Raw genomic sequence first — 25,782 nt, forward strand, 5'->3', positions numbered from 1 at the left:
GGAGCTAAATATTTCCATGTATAAAATTTTTAAAGAACACTAATTGTGGTTAAATCCTATACTACTATAGGACATTCTATATATTTTAAAACATGTCAAATAATGTAAACATATATTTAATGCAATCTATATACCTATTTATAGATCATGTCTATCATCTAGATTAAAGGGATTAAAAAATTATCTAGAAGGATGAGAAGAGAGAATATTAATATTAGTTATTCAGGAAACTTACTTGTAGCAAGCAATTGAACAACTGATTAAACAGGGGTATTAAACAAAATATTCACCCTAATACATTGAAATAAATTTTCCCTATCACAAAGTAAACACTTAAAAAAAAAAACTGAAAAATTTCTTTCAAATCATGAAGTCTACAAATACTCACATTTTGAAGAAGCTGCTCAAACCAGTCATATCCAGTATCTCTGCATGCTGCAACCTAAGGGGAAAAATATGGTGCACCTATCAAAATTAGAAATTTACATTAAAACATACTTTTGCTATGCTATAGTCTCAAGAATAAAAATGTTCAAAGTTCTAAATTTAAAAAATTATTTTCAGACTTATGGACATAGGGAGAGGGGAGGAGAGGGTGAGATGTATGGAAAGAGTAACGTGGAAACTTACATTACCATATGTAAAATAGATAGCCAATGGGAATTGCTGTGTGACTCAGGAAACTAAAACAGGGGCTCTGTTTCAATCTAGAGGGGTGGGATGGGGTGGGAGATGAGAGGGAGGTTCAAACGGGAGGGGATATATGTATACCTATGGCAGATTCATGTTGAGGTTTGACAGAAAACAAAATTCTGTAAAGCAATTATACTTCAATAAAAAATTAAAAGAAAAATAAGAAAAAATTTTTTTAAAGTGATTGTGGATTAAATGATTAGAACTAAAAAGAAATTATTTTCAAATAAACTATTTTTTTCAGTGAGCCAATAATCTACCATGTTAAAGAACTTTACTCCAAAAGTATATTAGAAGCCATTCAAGATATTCACCTAATGTATTAAAATTAAAAATGGCATTACATTCTGAATAGTATATTGAATCACACACTATCAGGAAATCTGTAAGGTCTAAAACAATAAAAATGCAAATGTTTGCTTATTTTCCTTCTAGGGAGAAGATTTAAAGACATTAGTAAAACAGAGATGATCATGTAATCCCTAATATAAAAATTCTTAAGTTCAAAACATGAAAAGCATTCTGGGTCAAAAAAATTATAGTTTATGTGTATAATTAAACATGAAATTAATTTTAATTCATGTATTCTGGAAAAAGTAGAAATTACGGTCTCATTTCAGGTTGCTATTCATAGGTTATTATATCTTTTAATCTACTTCTCATTTCCCTTTCAATTTTCAATCACTGGAAGAGTCTGGAGAATTTTAATATCAGTGCTTAAGACAATGGATGCCCAAAAAGAAGTGGGGGTAGGTAGAAATACCACTCTCATCTTATTTGCATCCCTTGAGTTATCTCCAGAAATATGTAATAAGGGAAGTATCAGAGGGTAACCAAGTATCTTGTTATTGTCTCTCCCTTTATAAGACAAGGCAGGCCTCAGTGAAGTTTGCACCCACAGGAACCACCCTTGTTTCAGTCCTTCCTTACCACATCAGTGATATTTAAAATCTTCCTTGTCATTGCTTCTTTGTCATTGTGTGGAGTTGGAGTAAACCAGAGTTTTTGGAATGTTTCATTTACTAATTTCTAGAAGAAAGAAAAATTTCAAACTAATAAGTACAATAAATGTGGCAAAATTCTTAATCCCAAATTCTCATTAAAGCCCAAAGCAAAAGTATATATATGTGTGTGTGTGTGTATATATATATATATATATATATATATATTTAAAACCCTGAAATTTCTGGTATGACATCCTCAGTTTCAAAAAGATCACCAATTAACTTATAAAAATTAGAATTTTTTTTCAGTTTGGCAAAGATTTTAAATGGGTTAATAATATGCCAATGCAGGAGATCTAAGAAAGACTTGGGTTTGATCCCTGGGTCAGGTGATCCCCTGAAGGAGAGCATGGCAACCCACTCCAGTATTCTTACCTGAAGAATCCCATGGACAGAGGAGCCTGGAGGGCTACAGTCCATAGGGTCACAAAGAGTCAGACATGACTGAAGCGACTTAACACAATACTATGTCTAGTATAGAAATGCTGGATATAATGCACTTAAATGCTTTTGAGCAAACTAAAAAATAGTTTTGCTGCTTTGGTATAAGTTGTTAAAAAACAAAACAAAATCAAAACCCCAAAAAGAAATATAGGGACAATCACATATACATAGATTCACTAATGAACTCTAACTTTCAACAAAATATTTACTAACTTAGAAAACCAAGCACATACCATTTGAAAATAAATTTAATTTGAAATAAATTTCCTATATACAATGTAATCTCTACAATGACATTAAATATTACAATTGCAAATTGGTTTGATAAGATCAGATTTCATTAACTAATGCAGGACCTCAAAATAAAAATACCTAACCATGTCTTTTTCTTCAATTTATAGTCTATAATATTGATTTACTTTTACAGTTTACATATATACATAATTAACAAAACTTATATATATAAAGCAAACATTTAAATTACTTGGGCTTTCCTGGTGGCTCAGTGGTACAGAATCTGCCTGCACTGCAGGAGACACAGGAGACTTGGATTCGATCTCCAGGTTGGGAAGATTCCCCCGGAGGAGGTCATGGCAACCCACTCCAGTATGCTTGCCTGGAGAATCCCATGGACTACAGAGGAGCCTGGTGGGCTACAGTCCATATGGTTGCAAAGAGCTGGACACAACTGAAGTGACTGAGCATGCACACACATGTAAAACGTTAATGAAAAATGAATTTTTAAAGTAGTCAATGTTTTTAACTTACCTTAATGCCCTCTTCATCATTTACCCTGCGAATCATTTTTACACACATTTCTGTAATTTTTGGAAATGTTGGTTGTTCAATACAGATGTCTCTTAAAATCTTTATCACCCTTTTTCTGACACTGATACCAGTATCCTAGGACAGAAAGATATTCCAAATGTCAGAAAAGCTGAGATGCCAAGGTGTATGAAATTTGATAAAATAAAATTAGAAAATACCCAGAAACAGTATACATACATTTATTAACATGATAAACATGGTCCATATATTTTCTTTTTAAACACATTTATATTAATCTTATTATAAATGAGTTATTTAATTATGCTATCTTTGCTTTTAAAATGTAATATCCAACATATAGAAAATATTAAATAGCACTGAACCCAAGAGGACTGTATAAGCTTACCAAAATTAAATAGAGTAACAAACATGAAACTTAGAGGACATGTTTGGCACTTAAACAGCATATGAAGTATATTTAACAAAAATGTTTATTTTTAACAAATCTTTCAAACCAGTATCACTATTTTATAATTTATAGCAAATATAAGGAAAAAAGGAACAGACCAAAGGAAACAAATCCATGAAAAAATAACAAGACTGGCTTGCCTTTTTAAATCTCTCAATGTCATGGTGGTTATGTGTAAGAAAGAGTTAAGAGAATACTCTAAATAAAACAGAGATGAAATACTGTGGTGGATACATGGGTGTTAACTGTACTATTTTTAACTTAACAGATTTCCATAACTAAATCACCTTTAAATAAAAAGTACTCAACACTCATTGTGCAAAATTATCTCCATTATGTAGTGTAGCAAACATGAAAATATTTTAGGGTATATTGGTAAGGTAGATGCTGTCAGAGTTCATTATACCTGAAAATCCTGTTGTTTGTCCTTCACTCTTGAAAAGAGTAAGACATTAAAAGTGAAAAAATTCTTCTACTTTTTCCTTAAAATTCTTTGTTTCCATCAAGATTTTATGCTAGTTGGAGATGAAATTATCTGTAACTCTCAGTCCCACAGTATAAATATTGGGCTAAAAGTGATAAATTCTTGTCAGTTTAGGAATACTGAAATCCTGTACCTAATGAATTTCTGTTGAGTTATAGAAGAAGTCAATAACCCTGCAGTGGGTGGTATGGAATTTCAACAGGTATTTTGTAATGCCAATGTTTCCTTTCATTTCCAAGGAAACACTTCAGGGCCACAGAATTCAATGCCATAGAAGAAAAGAATATCTTAGAATAGCATTTCTTATGTTTGCTCTTAAAACTCAAATGACTTTATTTAGCTTGCAGGTATCTGAGTCTGTCATAATTCAGCTTTAAGGAAATATGCAAATACACATAATAACCAAAAATATTGTCAGAAACCAAAGTTCCATATATAGCTCTCACTGAAATAATTCTTCCTGTTTATATACATATATATTTATAATTACTCTAGAATCCTATCCAAAACACTTAACTATGTCATGTAGCTCCTATCATTTACTCTTTGTATACCAGCATAATCAAAAGCTAATAGTAACTGGTAAAAGGAATCCAATTTTTACCAAAGATGTGCTTTACAATATTAAGCAGCCCTCCTCTTGAAATATGTTCTTCTTTAGAAAGTTGCTACAGTTTATATATTAGGTAAGATAAATACAGAATTGATATCTACTTTTTTACCTTAACATTTTAAAAAAGTGATATTAGAAAGGCAAAATTATATTCATAAATTATAATAAAAGTGACAAAACAGGCATACCAATATTCTTTCAATCAGCATATCATAATACTGCTCAGCAAGCTGAGGTCGACAAAGGACAAATCGACCTAGTAATTCCACTGCTGCTTCTCTGACACTAGTGGAGTTATCCATTAATCGCCCGTGAACTCCTCGCTGCATATCCAGCTGAAGAAAAATAAAGAAAATATAACTTATACTAAGTAGAGCTAATATTTTAATTTGAATATAAAAGTCACATAATAAGAATAATTTGTGTTCCTCTTTACCCTTGCTAGAATACTGGGGTCTACAGCAACAACCTCAGATAAACACTTCATGGCTTTTGTTCGAACGGCAATTGCATTTTCACCAAGAACTCGAAGGATCTGCCAAGCAAATATTAACATTTTCATTAATTTTAGAACACGTAACTTTTTAACAAAATACAGAAAGAAAACATGCAAAAAAGTATAGAAATATCAAACTTACTTTCCTTCAATTTTTATATATGTAAATAAAAAGATCTGTTATACTGATCCAAAATTTTCACTTAAAACACTAAGGTATGGTGTTCTGTACTTTATGGCCTTTCCTTTCTTCTGTCAGTCTCAATTAAACTTGTTTTTTATTGCTATGCTTCATTTGCAAGAAACTGTAGGCCCACTGAAAACTTTCTATGTGTAACTTTAATCAAGGACATTTAGTATCATTTAAATAATAATTTTGGTAACTGAATAATTTGTTTTTATAACATCAATCACTCTAACTATACCATCACTCTACCTGTACCATACAGATACATATCCACTTATCTGTAAAACAAGAATCAACAGGTAAAAAGCATGCAGAACAAACATATTTTAACAAATATGGAACAAAGAAACAAATGTTATTTTCATGATTTTTTAAAAATATCTGTTCTCAACAATGAACAGACATCACACACAAGTTTCCAGAATTAGAAAAATCAGTATCACTGTATAAGGAATTCTGGTCCAGTTTACCTGTGTCAAATAAATATCAAAGCTCTGGGCAAACGGCCTCATAGAGGCCAAGTATCGAACAATCAAACAAGCGTCATCATAGTCCACAGTATCAGAGTTCATTCTGCAATGAAAGTCATTAAATTGTAATTAATTTAACTTTTTTGTAAAGTAGGTAAATAGATATCAAAGAGACAACTGAAAACATTGGATCTTTTCTTTTTGGATCTTACTTTAATGTGCTGAACTGAGAAGGTGTGGTTTTGATAATGCTTCTAAGAAACTTCTTCCGGTTTTCAGCTCGATGCATAATTTGACCAGTTGTCTCAACTTCCTTTGCATGATGTGACCCTTCAGATGATTCTTCATCTTTTTGTGATTTCATTGCTTTTTCTGTTTCCAGTGTTGTATCACGGAACCACTGGGCAATATAGAATTTACGAGAAAACTGGAAAGAAATTTTAAGGCTTGAGTTTGATGAAATTAGTAACAAAATTTCCAACCTACTGACAAAGCGTTCACAATCAGAAACACAATTATCAAGGTTTACTTTAAAAAGAAGAGTTTAGAACACATGGATAAAACACTGAAGGTAGAACACTATAATTACTTTCAAAATTTTACCTACTTCTTCAAGAAATATACAGCCAATTATTGCTGAACTATATTAACACTAAGGTACATGTATAATCTGTTCCTGAGTTTTTTCCCCTCCACTTTATTGAGAAATAATTGACATACATCATTGTAGAGTCTGTTCTTTTCCACAAAGACTGAAGACCTGTAGTAGTTGGCTGAATAGCTTTAGCTATTTCCAACCTCTTTATTTTTAATTCTCCAAGTTCTGTAGATGCATATCCCATCAATTAAAAAAAATTAAAAGTGCCCCAATACAGTGTATAAATTTTACATACAAGCTTATTTTACTAATATTTTGGATATATATTAAAAAAACACCAGAATTAAGGATTATATTTAATATATACATACAAAATTCTAATCATTTTATAAAAATTCACTTTTTATATGCTAATAGATTATTTCATACACTACCTGGGTCAATGATCTTTGTCTCAAAGATAAAACATGGAAAGATTTTGGATTACCCAAGTCACATAATATTAGGACACACCAATATCTGTATCAGAATTTGACTATCACATATTTCTATTTTGAAAATTAATATTCCAATACTGCTCTCCTCTTCATGACATTCTCAATTTTCTTTCAGACCAAATTTGAAATAAACATGTGAACATTACAAAACAAGGAATAGAATCCTACCACCAGTGAAGGATCAGTCTCCGTGTTTTCATCCAAGTAATCAAGCAATGCTTTTTGCAATTGCTGTATTTCATCTTCCCCTCCTGAAACCTATAAAACAAATCAGGTAGTAACACAAAAATATTACTAATATATTTTAATAAATCATCTACTCACAAACAGAAATCTGAGGGAAAAAATCTTATAAATGATAAAAAATGTACAGGCATAGTTAACTAAAAGGAAGAAACAGAAGAATACTGTTTTTTGAAAAACATTATATACTGATCAGGTTACTTTCATGAATTACATGTTAACTTTTTATAAGGAAGCTCATAGGGAGCTGACATAATAATTATTAGAAAAATGTGTATGTAAATCTTCAGAGGTAGGAACCTCCTAACACTGGTTTTCTATTTGGTAAGAGACACCTCCAAACTTCTAATCTAGTAAATGGAAGCTGTTACTTGTATTGTTATGTATTATGGGTATCTTTGAGATATTATTCAAAAAGAACATTCTGAAAGGGAAATATTTGTAATTAATACAAAATACTTTATGTCACATAGATCAAATATACAGCTGATTTGGAAGCAGAAAGAGACTGAGTCTTTAGGTCCTGTCAAGAACAATGTTGTTGTTTAGTTGCTAAGTTGTGTCCAACTCTTTTGAGACCCCATGAACTGTAGCCTGTCAGGTTCCTTTGTCCATGTGATTTTCCAGGCAAGAATACTGGAGTGAGTTGCCATTTCTTTCTCCAGGGGATCTTCTAGACCTAGGGATCAAACCTGTGGCTCCTACATGGGGTACACAGATATTTTACCACTGAGCTACCAAGGAAGCGCTTTCAAGAACAATATAGAGCAGGAAATTAACTCTGAGTTGACATTAATGTCTATAGCTTATACTCTGGTTTTACCTGTGTGAAACGCCAAATATATGGTTTAGATTATATATCTAAGCAGAAAACAAAGATGAGAATAACCTGTGTTCTGAGAGTGTAGTGAAATGGATATATTCAGAATGGTTTTATTTAGTTGCATCTGAGGTGTAGATTTTTCTTCTTTAAATTTTCAATTTTATATTGGAGTATAGCTGATTTAACAGTATTGTGGCAAGGTCAGGGAGACAGCAAAAGGACTCAGCCTACATATAAACGTATCCATTTCTGCCCAAACTACCCTTCCATATAGGCTGCCACATTAACACTGAGCAGAAGTTTCTGTAGTACACAGTGGGACTTTGTTGGTTATCCATTTTAAATATAGTTGTGTATACCTGACTCAGTAATTCTTGGGAGACTCCTGAGAATCTGCATTTCTAACAAGTTCCTAGGTAATATAAAAGTTGGTGCTGCTTGTCCAGGGAATCACATTTTGAAATTCTAGGGTAATGGTGACATCCTGTCTGCTCAAAATGCTTCAGAAGAAAATAAAAATGAATATACAAACACATATGTATGTATATTCTAAAAGAGAATAATAAAGCAAATGCTAACCACTAAAGAAATCTGGATGAAAGATTTGTGGGAGCTTTTTGTGCTATGCTTAAAACTTTTCTGTAAGTTAGAGGCATTTGTCATGGCCAGCATGGATATGGTTATGGACATTAAAAAAATAAAAAAGAGTATAAAGAAAATGAAAAAAGCTTTACATGGTAGGATTACAGATCATTTGGGCTACTTGGTGGCTGAGATGATAAAGAATCCTCCTACAGTGTGGGAGACCTGGGTTCGATCCCTGGCTTAGAAAGATCCCCTGGAAGGGGGGCATGGCAACCCACTCCAGTATTCGTGCCTGGAGAATCCTCATGAACACAGCAGCCTGGCGGGCTACAGTCCATAGGGTCACAAGTTGGATACGACTGAGTGACTAAGCCTACACATATCATTTACCTGTCAATTTTCTTAAGTTATCTTAGTATTACTATCAACTCCTCCACCATTTAAAATAAAAGTATTGTTAAACCAAATAGAAACTAGTATCATACATTCATAACAGAAGTTCACACACACACACAAAACTTAACTAAGGATTATATAAATCATTTGAAAGTTCCTGTTATACAGAATTCATCCTAAGGTATATATTTTCTCTGTGGCACTTTCACATGATTTTATTCTGAATCTACAGAATGAAATCCAACACTAACGTAAGAATACCTTAAAAAGTTCTTAACTATTTATGACTTATCCCCATAACATAAATTCTTTATCTCAATACCTGTTTTAAAATTCGTTCTATAGACCCTTGATCCATTTTGCTTGTAACAGCATCTTTCCTCAGTCGTGCAGCAACAGTTCCAAGGTAATCAAGAGATGCCACTCTTAAAGCCATCTCTGTTGACTTGTTACTGAACTGATGAACCTGCATATGAAAAATAATTTTAACTTAAAATATTTTTAATAGCAGTTTATATAAATTCCATATCTATGCTGTTTTACTTGAAATTTAAACATTTTTTCCCCGTCATATTGTCCCACAAAGTAATTACCCTTTAAAAATTTTTTGTTTTATTTTTTTGGCCGCATCCTGCACCTTGCAGGATCTCAGTTCCCTGACCATTGACTAAACGTGGGCCATGGCAGTAAAACCCAGAATATTAACCACTAGGCCACCATGGAACTCCCATTAATTGCCTTTTGAGTTTCCAGAATTTTAACATTTTCATTAAAAAGAAAAAAAATTATAACTAAGTCTTCCTAAGAACACAGTCACTTTCTTTAAATGTAGGCTCAACTGTATAAAATGGGATTATAACTAAGAACTCCTTAGACTGGAATTTCAAAGTCTATTAAAAATATCTTGGTTTCAGAATAGTATTAATGTATTTTCCAACTGACAGAAAGTAAGGTTCCCAAAGCTCTGTAACAACTACACGAGTCCAAATGTAATTTAAAAATAAAAATCACAACAGCAGTTCCTTGTATTTATTTCCCTTACGGTATTACATGAGGACTAAAATGTGTCACGTTTTTAGAAGTCCTCTTAAAGATGACAGAGTTCATATTAATCAGTTTCATGCTTTGAAATGAATTAACTATAATAACATGACTCTGTGTTGAGATGCTTTTAACTAATAATACTTTCAAACAAATAAAATAAGTTTTTTAAAGCACTGTTATCTTATGTAATGAAATGAAAGCACCAAAAGTCACAACATTTCAAAATTTTATACAAGGTACCGACAGTATTATGTACAGTAATGCACATGCAAAAATAGAGATGCAATGGTCGTATTTCCTTACACATTTTTAAAGAATTCATCATCTGTGAATCAGAGTACATCCTCATTATGTTGTCTTCTAGTAATCTAATAATCTTTAAATGCTATACTCTTACCAACAGTCTCCCTAACAAACTAAGGAGTAGTTCAGCAGCTGGCCATTCAGGCTTATTGACTGTTGAAAGAAGGTCTTGAACAAAATTTTCAAATAGTGGTCTGTAATCTTCTTCACCTTGCTTACTACCACATCTGTTCAAAGATAAATAATGAAAAAGCTGTGAGTTTAGGTGACATGTTCACCAATATGACTGAAATTCTGTTAACTTTCTCGACTTACATATCTAAACAAGGTGTAACAGAGCACATTAAATAAAATATGGTTTAAAATGAATCTATTTCTCAAGCTTCATTTTCCCCCCTACTACAGGAAATTAAATTCATTTACTGACTAATATTAACATTACTTTCTGGCAAGCATAATACACTTTAAATAATGATCACTGTTTTTCTATGAGATTACTATAAGTTCTTCTGAAAACTAAGTAAACCTCTATCCCTAAACTTTCCTATTCAACCAGAATGTCTGAAAATTCAATGAAAAATTAAAGAATTTCAATCTTGTACTTTAGCTTCTAGAGTTCAACACACAAGAAAGTTCATGAAACTTTAGATTTTATAATATTCCAACCGCCTCATTTTAAAAGATAAGGATATCAGGAGTCAGGGAGATATAGTCAGGGTTTAGACTATGGAAGGAAGTTCAATTAATCTTTTACATAAAAGAAAACTATTCTCTCCATGGGGAAAAGAAAAATCAGATTATGTTAATTTTACTCACTTTTTAAGGAAGATGGAAAGGAAGTTTTGGGCTGTCCGCATGGCTGTTTCATAAGAATTGGTAATGACAACATCTTGGTCAACCTAGATTGAGAAAAATGGATGGACATAAGAAATAACCAACAAACAAATTATTTCAGTTGCTACTACCATGTTATTACTGACTATAAGGGCAACACAATTAAACACTAAAACTTTATGAACTTCCCTGGTGGTACAGTGGATAAGAATCTGCCTGTCAATGTAGGGGACACAGGTTCAATCCCTGATCTGGAAAGATCCCACATGCCACGAAGCCTGTGCACCATAAGTACAGAGCCGGCACCATAGAGGCCGGGAGTCACAACGACTGTGCCCATGAATCTCAACTACTTGAAGCCAGCACACCCTTGAGCTTGTGCTCTGCAATAAGAGAGAACACCGCAACGAGAAACCTACACACTGTGACTACAGAGTAGCGAGCACTCTCACAACTAGAGAGAACCTGCTCACAGCAATGAAGACCAAGCACAACCAAAAATAAAGAACTTTTAAAAATACTAAAACTTTAACTAAACTCTTATGTGTAACAGAAGATACAATCAGCACTGTTGTGTTCAGTCCCTCAGTCATGTCTGACTCTGTGATCCCACGTAAGGCAGCACACCAGTGTTCCATTTCCTTAACTAGCTCCCGGAGTTTGTTCAAACTTATGTCCACTGAGTCGGTGATGCCATCCAACCATCTCATCCTGTTGTTCCCTTCTCCTCCTGGCTTCAATCTTTCCCAGCATCGGGGTCTTTTCTAATCAGCTGGCTCTCTGCATCAAGTGGCCAAAGTACTGGAGCTTTAGCTTCAGCACCTGTTCTTCCAATGAATATTCAGTGATTTCCTTTAGGATTAGCTGGTTTGATCTCCCTGCAGTCCAAGGGACTCTCAAGAGTCTTCTCCAGCATCACAGTTTGAAAGTATCAATTCTTTGGAGCTCAGACTTCTTTATGATCCAACTCTCACATCCATACACAACTACTGGAAAAACCATAGCTTTGACTAGACAGACCTTTGTCAGCAAAGTAATGTCTCTGCTTTTTAGTAGGCTGTCTAGGTTCATCATAGCTTTTCTTCCAAGGATCAAGTGTCTTTTAATTTCATGGCTGCAGTCACCATCCACAGTGATTCTGGAGCCCAAGAAAATAAATTCTGTCATTGTTTCCATTGCTTCCCCACCTATTTGCCATGAAATGACAGGACTGGATGCCATGATCTTCATTTTTTGAATGGTGAATTTTAGGCCAGCTTTTTCACTCTCCTCTTTTCACCTTCAAGAGACTCTTTAGTTCCTCTTTGCTTTCTGCCATTAGGGTGGTGTCATCTGAGGTTATTGTTATTTCTCCCAGTAATCTTGATACCACCAGCTTGTGCTTCATCCAATATGCTTCATTCTTAACATATGTTAAGAATGAGAAACATGTGTAACAAATGAAATACGAATGGTTGTTTATCATGATCTAGGTCAGAACAATTTTGATAGAAAATACAAAAAGATTTGAAAAAAATTTGCAGGTTCAGAGTTTATGAAATGTTGGAATATAATACTAAATAAAATTCAACTCCATCATTAGAAATTTAAAGATCAGTATATAGGTAATTCAAAGTTGTAGAAACCTGATACATGAATAAACATTAAAAAAATTCACTAGTAACCAGAAAAATGCAAAATAAAACATTGTATTATTTTACACTAACCAGACTAGGCAAAAATCAAAAAGTATGAATGTAAACTAGAATATCACTTTAGAGCAAACTGACCAGTTTCATTAAGTTAAAAGTGTATGTAAATTATGATTTAATATTCTACTTCTGAGTATACCTAGAGAAACTTATGCTTCAAGTTGTGTGTCACATATGATGTATTTAACCCAAGTCAAAAAGAATCTAGCATTAGCTACATGTATTAAAAACAATGGCATGTGAAAAAATTTGCTGTAAATGTCATTATATCATTTCTGTAAATTAAAACTTTATCAAATATGCAGATAAATAAATAAATAAAAGAAGATAAACATTCACAATGGTAAGGAAAGACTGTGAAAAGAGAATGAGATTAGGAGAAGTGGAGAACAGGGACCTCAACCTTTTTGATATTTGTTTTATACTTTGCACCTTTCTGATTATAGTAAAGAAATAAAATTAAACCTCTTTTGAACTTTTTGGAGGTAAAACTATAGAACCTGGAAAAATGTTAAGCGTTGATGGGTAAAAGCTACAAAACCAAAAGCAAATCATAGCTATAAGTTACTCAAATTGTTGTTGTTTAGTCCCTAAGTTGTATCTGACCCTTTTACAATCCCATGGACTGTAGCCTGCCAGGCTCCTCTGTCCATGGGATTTCGCAAGCAAGAATACTGAGTGGGTTTCCATTTCCTTCTCTAAGGGCTCTTCTGAACTCAAGAATTGGCAGGTGAATTCTCTACTGTTGAGCCACCAGGGGAGCCCCCAAGTTACTCAATAGAGAAGGCATAAATTCATTTTCAGCATGAATTAAACATTACATTAAAATTTTTTGTTACATGTGACTATAGATATTGCATACTATAATACTCATTTTCAAATTCAGTATCTCACTTGAACCTTACAACTTGTAATGGGCTTGTTAGGTATTATCATTCCCATCTTATAAAGAAACAAGATTAAACCAATTAATACATTTCATGAATGGTGGATACTAGAACTCAAGTCTCCTAAAATCTAGTCTAATGCTCGACAAGGATCTGAAAGCCCAGTCAAGAAAACCTAATTAACACCTTCAGTTTTATAAGAATGGCAGAGAATACAGGTACTTCTTCCTACAAAAGCAAACAGTTCTAAAACTTACAAATGATTCCTTACTTTTTTATTTGAGTCCTCTTCTGAATTAGAGTCCTTCTCTGATGATGGTAAGTGTACTACACACTGAATTAGTTGTAAAACCAGTGCTGTAACCATCTGAATATACATAGGCTCTCCATCCATATCACTACTATTTAACCTTTAATGGAGAAGAAAATATTTCAATCATACAGCATATGAAGAGAATTTCATTTTACATGTTATTTATGATCTGTAAGTTTCAGGATGCTTTCTTTACCAAAATTTCTAGGCATTATCCTTAGTGCTTATAACAGTGACCTTAAGTTAATTATTTTGGGAAAGTTAGAAATAATACCAACTAAATATCTATGTGTAGATCATTAAAATAGTCACAGAAAAAAATGCAGTATATAAAATTCTATACTTTATATGTACTGCAATTGAAAACTGTAATGTAAAACATCAAATATTTTTCAAAGTGATTTTAAAATGACAAGTCTTCAGGATTTCACAATGCTGAGGCATTCTGATATTTCTTTTCTTATTAAAATCTGCTCCATAGTCAGTTCTTGATCATACGTTAAGAGTATGAGGTCTGTGACACAGAATGTAAAAAACCAGATTTTAAATCTTTTTGTTTAAAAGAGTATTCCTTTATACACTGATAGCTTTTCTTCAGGTTTTAGTAGACAATAGATGTTTAGCAATACACAAGTGGTCCAAAAAAAGTAAGATAAAAACAATTATTTTATAGAAGACAACCTTCAAAGCAATCTAAATATAACCCTATATGCTAGGGTTATATTTAATCACCCAGGAATATTATGATAGTCATGGAAATTATGATGATGATCTATGCCAGCAAAGGCAATACTGCTAACAATAGTGGATAACATTTCTTAATCTGTGCTTAGTGATTTAAAGTCATGTCTATTGTCTATATTGCCATTAGAGCAATTTTTCAGCTCTCTTTTTCCTACTGCTCTTCTCACAGACCAATGGTTCTTAAACAGGGATGACTCTGCCCTTCAGGGGACCTTTGCCCGTGTCTAGTGAAAATTTTGGTGATCATAAATGGAAAGGGTACATTTCTTTTGGTTATCTAGTAGGTAGGGGCCAAGGATGCTGCTAAGCATCTTACGATGAACAGGCCAGCACTCCAAACAAAGTACTATCTGGCTCAAAAATGTCAATTATGCCAAGACTGAAATTCCCTGCCAAAGATTTTTACACTTGACGATCACTGACCCTGTAAGTCCCTCAAGAGTGTATTGTTATTTCACGCATTTAAGCTATTCTTCATGCTGTTCTGACACAGAACTGCCTTTCTTTCATTCGATGATTAAAACAAAAATCAGAAATGATAAAGAATAAATATATGATGGCTACAGTATACTAGGGTTCTTCATCATAAACTTGGTGTTTGCTATAGTTAGTTACCTGAAGTTCCTTAAGCTCCTCTTGCTGGTAGGTAATCTTGCAAGTGAAGTAAAAATTTCTTCCAAAATTAACTGCCTATGTTTTTCATATCTTGAGAATACCTATTTAGCAATTATAAGATTTCAACTTAAGTTATAATTATTTGAAAACAAACAAAAATGATACTATATTATGTGATAAAATTCTAATCTGCCATTTAGAATGAAAATGTTTTCAACATCTTCAACAGTAATGACTTAATTTGCTCAACTTTTCTATCATTAATTGTAACATTCTTATAGAAGTCATAGTATACTAGTTTCATGTAGAGGAATTTGATATCTTGGGTATGGAAAGTAAGACAAGATTTAAATGACTTTAAATAATTGATTGTATTAAGAAATTATTAAATATTTTTAAATACTTAGAAGTGTTTAAAATCTAAGGCATACTAAAATAGCCCTCATGGAAAACTCAAATCTGCATTAGTTTTTGCAAATTTGTATTGAATGATATCAATATTATTTTTGGGGGGGATAACTAAAAATGTGTACTGATCATACTTACTGCAGTGACTAATTTAATGGCACACAATTGTAGTTCACTGACATTTTCCACAAAAAATGGTGTTATTCCCATTGAAGATACCTGCACAGACACAGAGAGTAATGATAATACACATCTGTAATAAATTTCAGTAACATTCTACATTACTAAGTCCCAAAACACTAAAAAACTTACTGAAAAACAATGAGAGAGCATTTTCTTTTCCCTCATCAATCAGTACCTAGTTTTTCCTTTGTCCCTTTCATCTTCAAGAAAATTAGTACATACCTTCCTTCCCAGATGCCATTCCTTTAATTACCAACTTTTAGACTGATAAATGTCACAGAAATGCAAAAAAACAAAACATAATTCACTATTCTGGAGAAATATCCTAACATATTTTAAAGGAAATGATCATATAACTTTCAAATAATTTAGATTTTAGAATTTACACTACATTTACCTTTCTTCTGCCCCAAGTGCTTCTTTTTAAAACTTCCCTAGACTTTTACTTCTTCCATTTAGATATAATATACTCAGAATAGAAAAAATTAACATAGTGCTGGTATTATTATTGAGTGTTCAAGGTTAAACTGAATCCAATTAGGTCCTTTACACTTGAATTATTTGGTCTAGAAATATGGAAAATGCTTAAAAAAAACTTACCTGAAGGATTGTTGTGTCTGTTAGAAGTTGTATTTCTAGTAGTTCTGATAAGCTGCTAACAATGTCACAAACTTTATTATAAAGCATTACTATTACTCTCTGCTTATGGGTAGAACATTTAGCCCGTTTTGCCTTTGAACTTAATAAGCCTCCTAAAATAAAAAAAAAAAACAACAAAAAAAAACAAGGCTTATGTCAACTTTTAAAAATGTCTACTAGCAATGAAACTGCTTCCTGAATTAAAAGAACACATCTTTTTTTTCTTCCCTATATAAAACTTGGCAAAAAAAGCTATTTATTTATTGAAGAGAAAATTATTCTCTAGGGAATACTAAGAAAGTCACCATTGTTAGAACAGATTTTCAATGGCTATTAAATTCTTGTATCTTAAATATAAATTTATTTCTTATTTTTCTTTTCCATCGACTGGAGCAGGATAGTAAGATTATATTCCCCTTAAATCAACTTGCAATAATTAAATAATTATTTAATAGATAATTAACTTAGATATTCATGATTCAAGTTTGCCCTCCTCTCTTCAAATGTAAACATGTTAATATACTTGACTCATTTATAAAGATTATCAGTAAGAGGAAGAATATACATTTTTTAATTAATTTATTTTTTATTGAAGGATAACTGCTAAGAATATACATTTTTAATCAACCCACTTTGTAGATAATATTTTAGGCAAAATTAGGGTGAAGTACTAAATGGAACCAGAAGCGAATATTAACATTATCTAAGATTGCCAGACCAGTAAAATTACTTGTTATTATATGTAAACAATTGCTAAAGAAATTATAACTGAACAAGTACCAGACTGAAAAAGTTCTATATTCCAGTCAAATGAAGGGCAGTGTTTATTACAATTTTATAATCTAGTAATTTTGGTGCCATTTGAAGTCACTGCATTCTGACCCAACCAACATGGCAAAATTATATTACAGGTTAATTTTGATATTAAACTATAAAATTATCAGTATAAAAGGGCAAACCAACCTCCATGAGGATCTAATCTGTAAACAGGATCATACTGAGGATAAAGTGTATTCTGCAAATGAAATTTAGTGTATTGTATAACTCTTTCGATTACATCCTCAATATATACAGCTTTTGGCATGTTAGGGGATGTCATGATGTTTATAGTTGTAAGACAGGCATCTGCTGATTTTGTCACTCTCTCCATAATAAGGTCTCTCCATAACCTTTCTTCTTCTTCGGTATCATTATTCTGTAAAACAGCACATTGTTAATGAAATGGAAATAAACACACTTATAGGTTAAAATATTTTTTAAAGATTATAATATATTTGACCTTCACTGTAAAACTCTGTGTCGGGAAGATTCCCTAGAGTAGGAAATGGCAACCCACTTCAATATTCTTGCCTGGAAAATGCCATGGGGTTGCAGAGTTGGACATAACTGAGTGACTGAGCATGCACAGTGGAAAATTTGGTAAGAGTTTTGATATGGGTCTATTTAAAGAATATCAGGAATGAAGTACAAATACTTATATTAGGTATGATTTTTGTGTTAATGTTTTGAAACATAATGTACTCTTACTTTCTAATTTCACCATTAGGTGACATTCCAATAACAAAGTTTTAGTTATGTTTATCTTCTGGGATAGACTTATTTTAAAAGTAAGTAAAATGTTACAGACTCAATAATTTCTAATACCTATTTTTCAACAACACCGTATTTTTGAAACTGAGATTAAAAAGTGGTGATTACGCAGACTACTGAAAACACAGTTTATTTTCTAAAATAGATAATTCAACAACTGATAGACTACGTTTTAATTTATACATCAGCAATATGCATTACAATTGGAAAAAAGTGACTTTAATCTTACTTTTAAAGTGAAAATCCTTCTATCACATCCTGAGTTATAAGATATCGACTTTATATTCTAGGAATATTTTCATATGCATGCTATTGAAAGCTTATAACAGTGAGAAGAGGAATGAATAAAAGCATAATATATGTAAAGCAGAGCAGGGCTTTATACTAAGGCCAAAAAACTCCACATCTCTAGCTTTCTTTCATTTTACTACTTACATATCCACTAAAAAAAGTAACCATAAAATATCTTTTCTTTGATATTGAAACTGTTATTTGGAATAGTCAGTTAGGGAGGTTCATCACTCATGTCAAACATTAAGGCTTAAAAGCAACACACTAAAAAGTGCTAAGGTTTTCAGGAATAAAAACAATTTCATTAAAAGTGACTCAGCAAGTTCTCCAGAACTTTGAACTCTAGATTCTTGCTATTTACCACAGTTTCTTGCTAAAGTATTAAACACACACACACACACACACACACACACACACACGAACACACACACCTTGTAAGACTAAAGATGTAGTATTGGGTTGGCCCAAAAGTTCATTTGGGTTTTTGTAATATCGTATGGGAAAACCTGAACAAACTTTTTGGCCAACCAATATACTGTCACTATAGTTTCTCTAATCCCTTAGGTTTATATGATTCAAAAGTTATTTTAAAAGGGCATTGGAAAAATATGGATATATTTAACAAACCACAGAAATACCACCTGAGATTACTTTTCTAAATTCCATGTAAATCACTTAGCACTCCCGTGCCTTCTGAAAACATCAAGAACACTTCCTTTCTTGATATAATCAAGATATATCAAGAGATTTATTTCGAGATATAATCCAGCTCATGTGCTAAACATATATACTATGTATGTATACATGAGAATGAAGTATTATCAATAATACTTGCTACCAGTTCTTCTTGCTAGATGAAAATTGGACCTTTTTCTGTTTCAAAATTTTCTATACTACTTTTATTATCAGTCATTTAAAAATAAATTTCATTCACTAAAAATATTCCCAAATTCTTATCTCTTACATTAAACTCCTATAAGCATTAGTATTTGAATTTATTAATTGTTAAAGAGACACCAGGATCAATTCAAATGCACATACAGTTTTGAAAGTCTGCTATGAAGGTTAGGAAAGCAGACCCTGGTTTATATAAACCATTATTATACCATGTTGCTACCGCTTTTGATAAAGCACACTAAAATGTAATGACAGCTGCAGTTAACATTTATTGAGAACTTACAATGTACCAGACACTGTTAAGCAGGTTACATGAATTAATTGAGGAAACATCCTTTCAACAAACATTTGAGCTAGATATAAATATAATACATAAGGATCAACATTTTAGGATACATTAAGAAATTACCATATGGTTTCCAACTATTTAGTTCTCCAGGGAAGGTCAAGAAAAAGAATTACTTCCTACCAACATTTTATAAATGAAAAGACATTTTAAAGACTCATCCACTGACAAAAGGAAAAGCATAATGTAAGATTAAAGAATGATCCTTTGAATTGAATGAATTTACATCTGTCACCATATTTATATCAAAGCTGTCAACTGATAATGTGTAAAATTAATTTTGAACTACTAAGAATCAAATTCTAACTGCAAGGCTAAATGTGAATTAGTAAACAGTAGCAACAAGTTCAAATTAATAAATTTTGGAATTTTCCCTATAAATCAAAGTTGCTTATGAAAAACTGTATAATTTAATAGAGTAAAATTAACAATACAGATCTTAAACTTACATGATTTAACAAAGTAGAGAGCTTTGACCCATCTTGAATATTCTTTTCCAAGATATTTAGGACTTTCACAGTTTTGTCAGTGGAAAGCTAAACAAAAGCAAAAATTATTTTATCAATCATTGGTAAACATAGTAAATTATTCAAGAAATATTCTGTACAATTATTCCCCTTAGTTTATGGATTATATAGCATTAATACTCGCTCAAAGAGTAGAAAAATAAAAATTTCTCACTTAGCTCCTCCACTCAGATCTGAATTATGTAGAGAATTACTTATTTATTTTTGAAAGAACAGCAAACGGAATGGGCATATACGTATGTTTCTAACGCAAATCCTACCATACAGCTAGTTAAGACGGAATTTGTTCTGGCCCTCTGCTCTGTGAAAGTGACACTGACATGCATACGATCACAGAGGCACCCACACATACTCTCTCTAAATATTTCATCTGTTGATTTTTTATTTTTAAAAACACCTATTTGATTTTTTACAAATAATGTTTTCTGTATTTAAAAAATTAGTAGTCATTGTAGAGGTTCTACCAGGAAGCAACTATTACCCATTCCTTTGACTAAGTCTCCCTATCATGTAGCTAGGACTCTCAATGGAATCAGTCAGAAAAGTAATATGGGAGGATCAAAAGAGTAAGTGACATCAGGTATATTTTCTTTATTTATATACTGGTGTTGGAGAAGGATATGGCAACCCACTCCAGTACTCTTGCTTGAAGAATCCCATGGATGGAAGAGCCTGATAGGCTACAGTCCATGGGGTTGCAGAGTCAGACACGACTGAGCGACTTCACTTTACATACTGGTGTATAGAAAAAATTTCCCCCAAATATATTGTTTTAGATAATTTCACAATAGATTAAACCACTGAAACTTTTGGTATATCATCCATGCTTTGAAAATACTCAGTAAATGGACTTTTTTGAAATAGCTAGCTAATAGAACACTAGCTAATAGAAACATTATATATATTTTTGAAATAGAAACACTATAGAACTTATGACATAAAACCTAAAGGGGGCATTGGCACTTCGGAAAACTGATGCCATATTTGTATATACAAAATAAATCCATACATTCCTCACTGCACACAGTAATATCAATGTGAACCAATAGTACATTAATTCTTGGGTAATCATGTGAAATGTCTGTATAGCTTTAAAATCCTAACTCACGAAACTTCTGGCACTGTCAGTGGGAATGTGAATTGGTGCTGCCACTATGGAAAACCAGTATAGAGGGTTCTTTAAAAAGTTACAACCAATCTGTCATAATCAAGTGATTCCACCTCTAGGTACATATCTGAAGAAAACAAAAGCACTAACTTTGTAAGATACATGCATTCCCATTTTTACTGTAGCAATATTTATAACAGTCAAGACATGGAAGCAACAAACGTGTCCATTCATAGATGAATAGATAAAGAAAATGTGGTGTGTGTGTGTGTGTGTGTGTATTTAGCCATGAAAAGAAGGAAATCTTGTCATCTGCAACAGTATGCATGGACCTTGATGGCATGATTCTAACAGAAATAAGTCAGACAGAGAAAAACAAATGCCATATGATCTCACCTGTATATGGAATCTTAAGAAAAAAAAGAATTTACAAATACAAGGAACAGGTTGGTGGTTGCTAAAGGTGTGAAGTGGGGATGGGTAAAGTAGATGAAGGTGGTCAAAAGGTAAAAATTTCCAGTTATAAGTCAGTCCTGGGAATGTAATGCAAGGCATGATGAATATAGGTAACAATACTATGGTTTATGTCTCCAAGTTGTCGAGAGAATAGAACTTAAAGTTCTTATAAAAAAAAATAATGCAACTGTAACTGTGTGTGGCCATGATATTAACTAGATTTGCTTTGTATCCTTTTCCAATACACACAAATATTGAATTGTTACACTGAACTCCTGAAACTAATATAAATGAATACAAATGAATAACTGATTATATTCTAACTTTGGAGAGAATATTAAAATATTTCCCAGTTTACTTTAAAACTAAATAAATAAGTTTAATTTTTGAGAAAACAAATTCTTCAGATAAATATAATCTTTCATTAAATCTTTTACTATGCTTGGAGAACAAATCATTATCTTTACATTACAGACTAAGTAGAAAATTTTGTAAAAGAGGAGGCTGATTAAGAGAGAAGAGGATTTTTTGGACTGTATTTGCACAGTAAGCATGCCGTAGTTTAGGAGGTGACTGCTGGATCATAAAGATTATGGGAAGCTAATCGTTGATGTTGTCACTACTGTTTGAAGTATTATTAAGGAAAAAAATTTCTGTTATTCCATTAGTGCAATGAGACTACTTGGCAACAGACAGCTCATAGGAAAGACAACCCACAGAAATTATTATGAAGCCTACAACAATGAGATTCTGTACTTATTAACAATTAATGTGTTAACAGACACAGAGAATAGATTTGTGGCTGCCACGGGGGGAGAGGTGGTAGGGGAGGGAAGGATTAGGAGTTTGGGATTGTCAGATGCAAGCTATTAATGTAGGACGTATAAGAACAAGGTATAATACCAGGAACCATTTTCAATATCCTGTGATAAACTATAATGGAAAAGAATGTTTACAGATGTATAACTGAATCACTCTGTTGTACAGCAGAAAGTAACACAACATTGTAAATCAACTATACTTTAATAAAATAAACCAACCCCCCCCCCCCAACAATTACTGTGTTAAAACCATGGCTTAACTCTTTCAATCAATGTAAATGACTAAAAGGAAATGTCAAAGAAAAATTTAGTGTATTTCTGCATTTAAATACTTTAAATATTTGGGACAATGAAAAAACAAACAGTGACAAAAAATCCAGGACTGTGTCGCTTTGAATGCAAAATATGATTTTTCTTTAGAATAATCTGCAGAATATGCCTTTGATTCAAGCCTTGTCATTTTTTAAAGAAATAATTGTCAGATTCTCAGAAAGAAACAATGAATTGTCTTTTCATCATTACTTACTTTATATAAACTTTGAAATTTACCTTTAAAACTTTTAATTTCAAACATGAGATAGTAAGTAAATTTATAAATTTTACTTTAGTGAGATACCTTATCCATTATACCCATTGCTTTAATTTTAGCAGATTCACTGCCAAGTTCATTAAGCTGATGTTTTCCTAAGAGCAGTTCCTGAGGAATTTCATCATCATCACCTGAAAAACCAATTCAAACATACATAGTTTAGGTAAAACAAATAGCTCAAAAATAGTTAGCTTTAGTTAATAAAATTTCTGCATATATACAAATAGACGTAAACAAACAAAAATAATATCCTAGGAGGCCTCTGTAAACCTCAAGCAAACCCTGAATAAAAGAGGACAAAGATTACAATTAGACTTCTGACTAAGATGGGAAGAGGAGATATATATCTTATGTTTACTACTTTATGACCCTTCTCAAGCAAACTTTCTGCCCCAGCAGGCTGACCTGTATGGACTACATCAACAGTCTCCCATGCCCTCTGGCTTCTGTTTGGGTTCAGCCAGTGGGATGCCCTGTCAGAAGATCAAAGAGAAGGAGAGTGAGGTCAGGGTGTTTATATTCCTGACTCCTTCCTTGCAAGGTCTCCTCAAGCTGCTCATGTCCTCTGACCAAAAGAACACTTGTTTTTGCAAGGCAACCTATTCTAAAACTTTTTCTTTTCCTATTGACTGAGTTCTATTGACTTCTCTTTACCCTTGCTCCTTTGGGGACAGGGGTGGTAACAGTTCCAAGACTGTTAACTTTGGGTTTCCGCTCTATTCTGCCCCTATCTTTGTAATCTTGGTCTCTTTGTAAGTAACTACTCAAATTATCTTAATCTGAGAATGTCATATGACTTCTTGTTGGGATCTTAAGTGACATGGAAGACAGTTTTCCAGCACACAATTCTAAAGTTTTAGAAATGATGAAGTGGATATTCTAAGTTATCAGGGAAAGCATTAATGATACTTACACAAGTAACTGTCACAAAAACAAATACTTTTAAAATAAAGGTAATATACCTTTTAATGCATTTTTAAACATATGTACTCATACTAGGATTACTGTACTCCATCTAGTTTTTGTATAAATTAGGCACTAGTGTTTGTATCTACTGAAAGTGGCATAAAACTGTTGAGAGCAGCTCTAAACAATGTAAGCAGCTTTAAAAAAAAATAAACCTCACATTTTTTATGTCTGTAGGTATGACCCATATATATTATTATAAATGTAACACAACATTACATTAACCCTACGTATTCTAATTGCTTTACAATTTTGTTTCCCACATTGGATACAGAATATGTACGTAATACATACGTAAACCTGGGGCTGGGGTATTTACGTTTGCATCTCTAGCACTTAACATACTACTGACAAGCAATAATTATTCAATAAATATTGTCTTTTAGAATAAGTTAAGCAGGTTCTCATTTCTGCATCTTTTATTAGTACCCTTCTTCTCTAGGGCCTACTCAAGTTTCATCTGCATAAAGGCTTCCCTAATTATTCTAATTTACTATGGTAGCTGTACTCTCAGGACTCCTAAAACACTATCAGTACTAAACTAATTTAACATTTGAATTTTATACCAACATTTTCAGTTATTTGGTAACACAGACTAGATTTGATGCCACACTAGGTTTCAATTTCTTAAGAGCACAGATCATCCCTCTGAATCTACTAGAATAACTGGCAGAAAGCTTAACAAACAGGTAAATAAATATATTTTAAATTGAGTTTATATTTAGAGGTAAATAAATATATTTTAAATGATTTTACCAAAAGCAGTAAAATCCATATCTTCTAAGTTATCCAAAATATTCTCTATTGAGGCTGTGAATCTCTTAAAAGTTGAAGAATCCATCATTTCTGCAAAGGAAGAAAAAAATTCAAAACTTAATCTTCTACATTCCAAGTAGAAAACTGAAATTGATGACTATGAATAAAGACAAACTAAAACGTTACCTTCGGGTGTTAGTTTTGGTTCATAAGCTTTCCGCTTCTTCTGTTTTTCTTTTTTCTTCATTTTTCTAGCGACTAAATGAACAAAAAGAAATACTGAAATGCAGTAATAACAACCTAAAATACTTCTATGTCTACTTTCTTCCTGAACATTAATTAAAAACTTGAACAATAATCACTGCTAATACAAATTTTTGTCTTGATTAAAAATTAGCTCATAAAAAGGTATAAAAATTCTTCAAAGTTAAGACCTTAAGTTTAACATCAGCTTATGTAAGAAATCCATTGACACTGATGAATTACCCTCACTAAGGCTGGGAGGAGGAGAATAATCTTCCATGTCAGAATCTGATGGGCTTCGGTTTCGATAACGACCACCACCTGAACTCCTTCTTCCTTCATGAGAGTGGCCACTTCTCCTATGATCCCCAGAGCTTCTTCTGTCACGCTCTTCATATTCCCAAGCTTTATCATCATCTTTTTTATGTCGTTTCCTAGAGGCTAGAAGCAAATCCCCATGACAAATAATTTACCTCACTTAAAAGACTATTAAAACTTGTACTTTAAAAATGAACCACATTGGGCGGCAGGCGGGGGGGGCGGGGTGCAATCTTCATTTGTGTGAGACTAGGAAATTCTGAGTCATTCTGATTAACCAGAAATATAAATTATGGTACAGAAATGGTATCACTTATTTTAGCATTTATCTAGATTTAGAAAATTTTACATGAACTTGGTTTGCTAATGAATATAGATAGGAATATTCTGGGAATTAAATCACACTGCTCATTTTAAAGAGATATTTGGTGAATCAATAATAT

At 32.5% G+C, this 25,782-nt stretch overlaps 1 protein-coding gene across 4 annotated transcripts in view; it reads right to left on the reverse strand.

Annotated features, from left to right (window-relative positions):
- NIPBL (NIPBL cohesin loading factor) overlaps positions 1 to 25,782 on the reverse strand; it is a 198,226-nt gene that overhangs the window by 36,762 nt on the left and 135,682 nt on the right. For all 4 annotated transcript variants that reach the window (XM_069555864.1, XM_069555860.1, XM_069555862.1 and 1 more), the window contains 21 exons: positions 25,265 to 25,462; positions 24,965 to 25,036; positions 24,779 to 24,868; positions 23,084 to 23,187; positions 20,005 to 20,091; positions 17,395 to 17,626; positions 16,393 to 16,544; positions 15,748 to 15,828; positions 15,202 to 15,302; positions 13,801 to 13,939; positions 10,934 to 11,016; positions 10,212 to 10,344; positions 9,093 to 9,236; positions 6,892 to 6,981; positions 5,841 to 6,055; positions 5,629 to 5,731; positions 4,912 to 5,010; positions 4,664 to 4,810; positions 2,910 to 3,044; positions 1,624 to 1,722; positions 389 to 442 (listed from right to left, as the gene is read on the reverse strand). In XM_069555864.1, coding sequence (XP_069411965.1) covers positions 389 to 442; positions 1,624 to 1,722; positions 2,910 to 3,044; positions 4,664 to 4,810; positions 4,912 to 5,010; positions 5,629 to 5,731; positions 5,841 to 6,055; positions 6,892 to 6,981; positions 9,093 to 9,236; positions 10,212 to 10,344; positions 10,934 to 11,016; positions 13,801 to 13,939; positions 15,202 to 15,302; positions 15,748 to 15,828; positions 16,393 to 16,544; positions 17,395 to 17,626; positions 20,005 to 20,091; positions 23,084 to 23,187; positions 24,779 to 24,868; positions 24,965 to 25,036; positions 25,265 to 25,462 — 2,558 coding nt within the window. The remainder of the gene's footprint in view (positions 1 to 388; positions 443 to 1,623; positions 1,723 to 2,909; positions 3,045 to 4,663; positions 4,811 to 4,911; positions 5,011 to 5,628; positions 5,732 to 5,840; positions 6,056 to 6,891; positions 6,982 to 9,092; positions 9,237 to 10,211; positions 10,345 to 10,933; positions 11,017 to 13,800; positions 13,940 to 15,201; positions 15,303 to 15,747; positions 15,829 to 16,392; positions 16,545 to 17,394; positions 17,627 to 20,004; positions 20,092 to 23,083; positions 23,188 to 24,778; positions 24,869 to 24,964; positions 25,037 to 25,264; positions 25,463 to 25,782) is intronic.

This window comes from Ovis canadensis, chromosome 16 (assembly GCF_042477335.2).
Source record: "Ovis canadensis isolate MfBH-ARS-UI-01 breed Bighorn chromosome 16, ARS-UI_OviCan_v2, whole genome shotgun sequence".
Lineage (NCBI taxonomy): Eukaryota > Metazoa > Chordata > Mammalia > Artiodactyla > Bovidae > Ovis > Ovis canadensis.